Below are 6,665 nucleotides of genomic sequence, written 5' to 3' on the forward strand. Positions count from 1 at the left end.
GATAATGGGACATCACTGCTTGGCCAGGACCTTGGCTGCAAGGACCAGGGTGATGTCTCTGCTCACCCCACCCCATCCCACCACTCTTCTTGTGGGGGTCTCTGGGCACCAGAGCTTGAGCCTGGTCAATCAAAATAATAAATAGATATAAAAGAATAAATAGAAAGAATAAAAAGCACAAATAAATCCATCCTTCTGGTGGGTCACCTTCTGCAGGGGGATCCCAGGAGAAGGAACAGACCCAGGCTAGGAGAAAAAGGAGGTTAAAACTCCATGAAGGAGGGGATTTCTGCTCCCAGTTTAGCTTCTGCCACAACCAGCTGGCTCAACGTGATGTTGGGAGTGTGAGATCATTTGTGTTGAAGGAGGGAGAAAGTCCCAGGGCACTGGACAAGCACCAGCCCCAGGGGTTTCCCCTCTTGCACCCAAGAGGCTGTGAAGCCACCAAGGAGGCTCTGAAGCCCATCTCATCCTTGCTTACAACAAAGCTTGAGTTCCAAAACCACCCCTGAAACAGAAGCTGTTGAGTCCCACCAGAGCCTGGAAGGGGCCAGGGAGCTGCTGCAAGGGGCCAGGGAGCTGCTGCAAGGGGCCAGGGAGCTGCTGCAAGGGGCCAGGGAGCTGCTGCAAGGGGCCAGGGAGCTGCTGCAAGGGGCCAGGGAGCTGCTGCAAGGGGCCAGGGAGCTGCTGCAAGGGGCCAGGGAGCTGCTGCAAGGGGCCAGGGAGCTGCTGCAAGGGGCCAGGGAGCTGCTGCAAGGGGCCAGGGAGCTGCTGCAAGGGGCCAGGGAGCTGCTGCAAGGGGCCAGGGAGCTGCTGCAAGGGGCCAGGGAGCTGCTGCAAGGGGCCAGGGAGCTGCTGCAAGGGGCCAGGGAGCTGCTGCAAGGGGCCAGGGAGCTGCTGCAAGGGGCCAGGGAGCTGCTGCAAGGGGCCAGGGAGCTGCTGCAAGGGGCCAGGGAGCTGCTGCAAGGGGGCCAGGAGCCGCTTCAAGATGTTGACCAACCCCCTCCCAGCAGAGAATCCCACCAGGATTCAGAGGTGGAACCACCTCGTGCTTGACCCAACACCCCCAAAAACCCACCCATGTGAAGCTGACCAATGGAAAAACCTTCTACTTTGAGCCCTGGGACCTGATGTCCCATCCCTGCTGCTCTCAGGAGGTCCAGAACTTGGTGTTTAAGATTCCCTGAGAGCTGCACTTGGGCAGGAATGGCAGGGGTTGCAGCAGGGAGATAATGGGACATCACTGCTTGGCCAGGACCTTGGCTGCAAGGACCAGGGTGATGTCTCTGCTCACCCCACCCCATCCCACCACTCTTCTTGTGGGGGTCTCTGGGCACCAGAGCTTGAGCCTGGTCAATCAAAATAATAAATAGATATAAAAGAATAAATAGAAAGAATAAAAAGCACAAATAAATCCATCCTTCTGGTGGGTCACCTTCTGCAGGGGGATCCCAGGAGAAGGAACAGACCCAGGCTAGGAGAAAAAGGAGGTTAAATCTCCATGAAGGAGGGGATTTCTGCTCCCAGTTTAGCTTCTGCCACAACCAGCTGGCTCAACGTGATGTTGGGAGTGTGAGATCATTTGTGTTGAAGGAGGGAGAAAGTCCCAGGGCACTGGACAAGCACCAGCCCCAGGGGTTTCCCCTCTTGCACCCAAGAGGCTGTGAAGCCACCAAGGAGGCTCTGAAGCCCATCTCATCCTTGCTTACAACAAAGCTTGAGTTCCAAAACCACCCCTGAAACAGAAGCTGTTGAGTCCCACCAGAGCCTGGAAGGGGCCAGGGAGCTGCTGCAAGGGGCCAGGGAGCTGCTGCAAGGGGCCAGGGAGCTGCTGCAAGGGGCCAGGGAGCTGGTTGCCCCAGAAGCCCAGAGAGCTTCTTTTTCCCATCCCCAGTTTCTTTGTAGACTAGATTTGGTCCGTATTTGTCTTCTCCCCTGGCTCCAGCTGAGGGGTTTGGGCTGCAGGGACAGAGAGGGGTTTGTCTTTAAAGGTCTCCTCTGGGTGCCTCAACAAAGCAGGGACAGTCCCTGCCAAGACCACGTGTGGCCAGGGCAGTGTCTACCTGGAGAAGACCTTGATTCCAGCAAGGAATCAGTTACCTGGAACTTGAAGCCACAGCTGGGAGGTTCAGGTGAGGAGCTCTGTTCCTGCTCCTCCAGGAGGGCTGTGCAGCCCAGGGCTGGGCACACAGAGGTAGATCATCTCCAGCCATGGAGACCTCCAGCCTGGTACAGCTGGTGTTGGTCTGGAGACCTTCTGAGACCCCTTGCACCCCTGTTCCCATGCCCTCTTCCTCCTGCCCCTCTAAGGGGATATTGAGGGCATCTCCCAGCACTTCCAAAGCTCCCACCTTGCTGCAAGACCAGCACCAGACCCCCAAGGGTCCTGTTGTCTGGATGAGGAAACCAAGAGACCCAACTGACAACTCCCAGATCCATCCCAGACCCAAAGTTGGAATTTTAAAGGAGAATCCATTTGCTTCAAGCCCTGGAACAGCCAAGGAAAGGGTGGTTTAGGTGATCCAAGCTCCAGCTAAGCTCCTTGTGCCAAGGAGATCCCAGGGGACATCTACCAAAGAGCCCAAAACTAAGAGGACCCCCCAGAACAAGAGGTTGGAGCAGCCCCCTTGTCCCCTGCAAAACCAGCCCCTGGGGTGGCCAAGCTCCCCCTGAAGCCACCACAGCACGAGGTGCCCACTTCCCACCACTGGCCAGAGTGGGAACCTCTCCCCAGCTCCTGGGGAAGCAACAGGTCTTGGGTTTGGGGCAGGAACATCTCACCAACCCAGCAGCAGATCCCACCTTTCCCAGCAGGGAGAGGGAAACCAAAACCTCCAACGTGGCTGGGGAACCTCAGAAAGGACCTTTTGGGGAAGGGGGTGAAGGGAAGTAGGGTCAGAAATTCCAGTCCCTGGCCCCAAGGTCTGTTGATACGTTTCAGCCAAGGCTCGTTGCACACAACTATGTGTAAACAGTCCTTGGAGCAGGGACTGGAATTCTTCTGGGCCAGGAAAAAAGTCCAACCCACCCACCCCCCAGGTCACGCTCCAGCAGCAAAGCTCCATTTTGCTCCCCAAAAGCAGCTGAAGGGGAGAAGGAGAGAGGGGGGCCCAGGGAGAAGGGACCTGAGAGAGAGGGGGTCCCCAGGGAGAAGGGACCCAGGGACAGAGGGGGGACCCAGGAGAGAGGAGGGGTCCTCAGGGAGAAGGGACCCAGGGACAGAGGGGGGTCACAGGGAGAGAGGGGGTCACAGGGAGAGAGGGGGACCCCTGGGGACAAGGGACCCAAGGAGAGGGGGGGTCCCCGGGGAGAGAGGGACCTAAGGATGGGGGGGGACCCAGGGAGAAGGGACTTGGGAGAGAGGGGTCCCAGGGAGAGATGGGGGGTCCCCAGGGGGGGGGGGGGGTGTCTCCAGGATGGGGGGGGACCCCAGGGACAAGGGACAGGGGTCCAGTTATTCCTAAACCCTTTGATCTCCCCTTGGCTTCTTGAGTGAGGAGCAGCCCAAGGAGCTCCATGGAACCAGCTGCTGGTTTAGGGGTCACCACAACTCCCTGCTTCTGAAGACACGGTCTGGGTGGGGATTTTTAGGGGGAGGGGGAGGCATCAGCTCCCAGGGAGGTGCTCTGGGAGATGTTCCTCAGGGTGTCAGTCTCCAGCAAGGTCTGCTGAGGAGAGGACTCCAGGACATGACACCTAAATCAGGTGCCAAGAGGCCTGGTTGAAGTTAAGGTGAAGGTTTGGTTGGCTCAGGCCCCCCAGGAAAAGTCTTCTCCACTCCCCACCAAGGCTCTCACAGTCCTTCAGGTCATTCATTTTTATTGGACAGAGCAGAAAAAGGTGAAACCAGTGACCTGAACTGGGTTGGTGGGTTTCCAGCAGACAGCCAGAGCTCCTAGAACAGCAAGGACCAGGAGGACCAAACCAGCAACCACAACCGGCCCCAGAACCATCCACGAGTCTCCTGCCCCTAGGAAGGAGAAGCAAGGGGGAAGTTGTGACCAGAGGCAGGACCTGCCCCCCACACCACCCCTACACCCCAGGTTTAGCCCTACCTTGGGCAGGTGTCTTCTGAACCAGGTGGTCCTGCCAGCTGTGGATGAAAAGAGGTCCCACCACCACATCTGCTTCTTCCACCAAGTGATCTGAAAAGGGAGGAACCCCAACCCCTTGGCACACCCAGCTCTCCCAAGCCGTGGATTAGCCCTGAGGCAGCTCCAGCCACCCAGCTCTGAGCTTCTGGGTGACAAGAGGCACCCAGAGACCTACCAGGCTGAGGGGGAAGTTCTCTCCTGGCACGTCCTCCTTGCCATCTGGAGGGAGCTTGGAGCCTCCTGGAGCTCCCAGCCAAGCCACAGCTCCTCCTCTCACAGCAGGAGCAGACATCTCTGGTGCCTTCCACAGGAGCCCACCTAGAAGAGAGCCTGGTGAGCAGCCCACCCTGTGGTGCTTTGGGGTCTCCTAGGAGAGGCAGAAACCCCCTCCCAACCCAGAAGGTCCATCCCACCTTCCTGGAAGGTGACACAGCAGATGAGAAGCCCAAAGCTCTTCACCTTTGGGCAAGCTACTCACAGGCTGCTGGCTTTGTTGAAGGAACAAGCCTTGTTCAGGGGGTCAGGAGCTTGATCAGCCAGGGAGACCTTCAGGTGGCAGGTGATGTAGATCTGAGGAGACCAGAGGGCTTAGTCTGCCATTTGCCTCCATGACCTTCCCATGCTCCATGAAGTTGGGCACCAATGGAGCCACCATCTCCCCAGGGCAGCTCAAACCCCATCCTGCACCCTCCACTTAGAAGGTTCAGCCATGGAAGCCCAGCAGAAGGGTCTTGACCAGCATCATCAAAACTGCTCTCCAAGGAAGGTCTTCTCCTGGCAGAGGGGCTCCACTTGCTTCAGGGAGGACTTACCAGGTGGCTGGAGACTCCTGCAAACTGGAAGGCATCTACTGCAAACTGTAGGACACCTGGGCTGGGTCTTGGGGAGATGAAAGTCGAGGTGGCATCATCCAGCTGCCCATCCACCAGGCACCTGAGCACGAGAGTGAGGGCCAGGGGGAGCCACCCCCAGCAGGGAAGGGTCTCCAGACCAGAAGCCCACCAGCTCTTACCCACTGAAGTCAATGAAAGCATACTGGGGAGAAGAGCTCCTGCCCAGGGTGGGGGTGGCCACACAGTTGTCCACGAAGAGCCTCAGGGGCACGTGGTTCTCCGTGCTGACAGCAGCTTGGAAGTGGAGAACCTCTCCCAGCTGGAACACCGTGGAGACCCTCTCAGCACTCCAGTCACCTGGGAGGGGACAGGTCACCACTCACGGCTGGGAAACCAGCTTGGGCTCCACCTGAGGAAGCCCCAGTGGGCACGAGGGGGCTCAGACCAGTGATCCCACCCTCCTGGGAAGCCCTGGAGACCCCTCACCCAACACCCACCGTTCATCAGGCGCAGGGAGAAGGGCAACTTCTCCTCCTTGGACAGGGTGGAGTGGAAAGGTGCCCAGGTGGGCTTGACCCCGTTGCTGCTCACGTTGTGTCTCCTGGGGAGGAGATGCCCGTGGTTTAATGCCAAGTTGTAGCAGCACGAGGGGTTGGCTTGGTCCTCACCTGCTTCTTGGGCTCACCTGGGGTAGTGACACTGGATGGGGATGGTGGCCGAGCTGCTGCGGACAATGAGAGGGTTCCCAGTAGGAACTGGTTTGTAGTTGAGGCTTGTGCTGTAGACCAGAGCATCAGGGGTCACCTGGAGAAGGGTCAAAACTCATCATCAGGTCCTTCAAAGCTTCCCACAAACACACACACCCCCAGCAGCACGTTTGAAGCTGGAGGCTCTGTGCTGAGATGTTCCTCCTGGCCACCAGGAGGTCATACTGGAGCTCCTGGTCCTGCTGCAGGGATGCTCCAGCCTCAGGAGCTGCTCCAAGCCTAGCCCAGGAGCCTCAGAGATGCAGGCAGAAAGATCCAGCCTGCCCATCCATGGCTGGATGCAGAGGTTGCTCCACCTGGTCCTTGGTTTTTCTTCTCGTTTGCACGAGGAGCAGCCAGGAAGGTCTGGCCCCCAGGGGATCAGAGGGTGACTTCTGCTCTGGTGGGGGGTTGATGAAGGTGTCTGCTCACCCTGGTGGCCCAAAGCCTCTCCCAGGGGAGAGAGAGAGAGACCACTTCCAATTTCAGGTGGCTTCAGAGGAGCCTCAGGCTGCTCCAGCAGCATCCAAGTGTCTCCTAAGGTGGTACTGCTGGCTCCAGGTCACTGGGCTCCACCCTGGAGGTGACACCACCAGCAGGAACAGCCCAGGCAGGTTGAGGTTCCTCTCTCCAGCAGGAAGAGACCCCTTCTCTGCCCCTTCCACACCCTCCCCTGCTCACCCAGCCCCAGATGGAGCCCCTGGACCAGCCAGCACATCTTCTGGAAAGCAGATGGAGATGTTCAACCTCTAGGAAAGGCTTCGGAGCTCCTCCACCTGCCCTCCAGCCCCCTCCAACCTCACCTCCCCAAGGCAGAAGCCCCTCCAACCCCCAGCCTTACCCTGAGGGTGCTGCCACACTGGTGCAGCCCAGCCAGGAAGGTCACCGTGGTGGCCCCAGCAGGGCTCTGGGCCACAGGGGGGCAGGCAGCAGAGCCCAGGCTCAGCTCTGCAGCCCTCACCAAACGTCCAGTGCCAAAGAGGTCCCTGTGG

At 58.7% G+C, this 6,665-nt stretch overlaps 1 protein-coding gene across 1 annotated transcript in view; it reads right to left on the minus strand.

The window, feature by feature from the left end:
- Positions 1 to 2,481: 2,481 nt before the first annotated feature.
- LOC104398725 overlaps positions 2,482 to 6,665 on the minus strand; it is a gene marked incomplete at its 5' end in the record, with an annotated part of 9,423 nt that continues 5,239 nt past the window's right edge. The window contains 10 exons of the mRNA XM_010008867.1: positions 2,482 to 2,488; positions 3,029 to 3,083; positions 4,056 to 4,145; positions 4,372 to 4,412; positions 4,573 to 4,664; positions 4,907 to 5,027; positions 5,107 to 5,284; positions 5,425 to 5,528; positions 5,613 to 5,731; positions 6,515 to 6,659. Of these exons, the coding sequence (XP_010007169.1) occupies positions 2,482 to 2,488; positions 3,029 to 3,083; positions 4,056 to 4,145; positions 4,372 to 4,412; positions 4,573 to 4,664; positions 4,907 to 5,027; positions 5,107 to 5,284; positions 5,425 to 5,528; positions 5,613 to 5,731; positions 6,515 to 6,659 (952 nt within the window). The remainder of the gene's footprint in view (positions 2,489 to 3,028; positions 3,084 to 4,055; positions 4,146 to 4,371; positions 4,413 to 4,572; positions 4,665 to 4,906; positions 5,028 to 5,106; positions 5,285 to 5,424; positions 5,529 to 5,612; positions 5,732 to 6,514; positions 6,660 to 6,665) is intronic.

The sequence above is a fragment of the Chaetura pelagica genome, unplaced genomic scaffold (genome assembly GCF_000747805.2).
Source record: "Chaetura pelagica isolate M959 unplaced genomic scaffold, ChaPel_1.0 scaffold602, whole genome shotgun sequence".
In the NCBI taxonomy this organism is placed as follows: Eukaryota; Metazoa; Chordata; class Aves; order Apodiformes; family Apodidae; genus Chaetura; species Chaetura pelagica.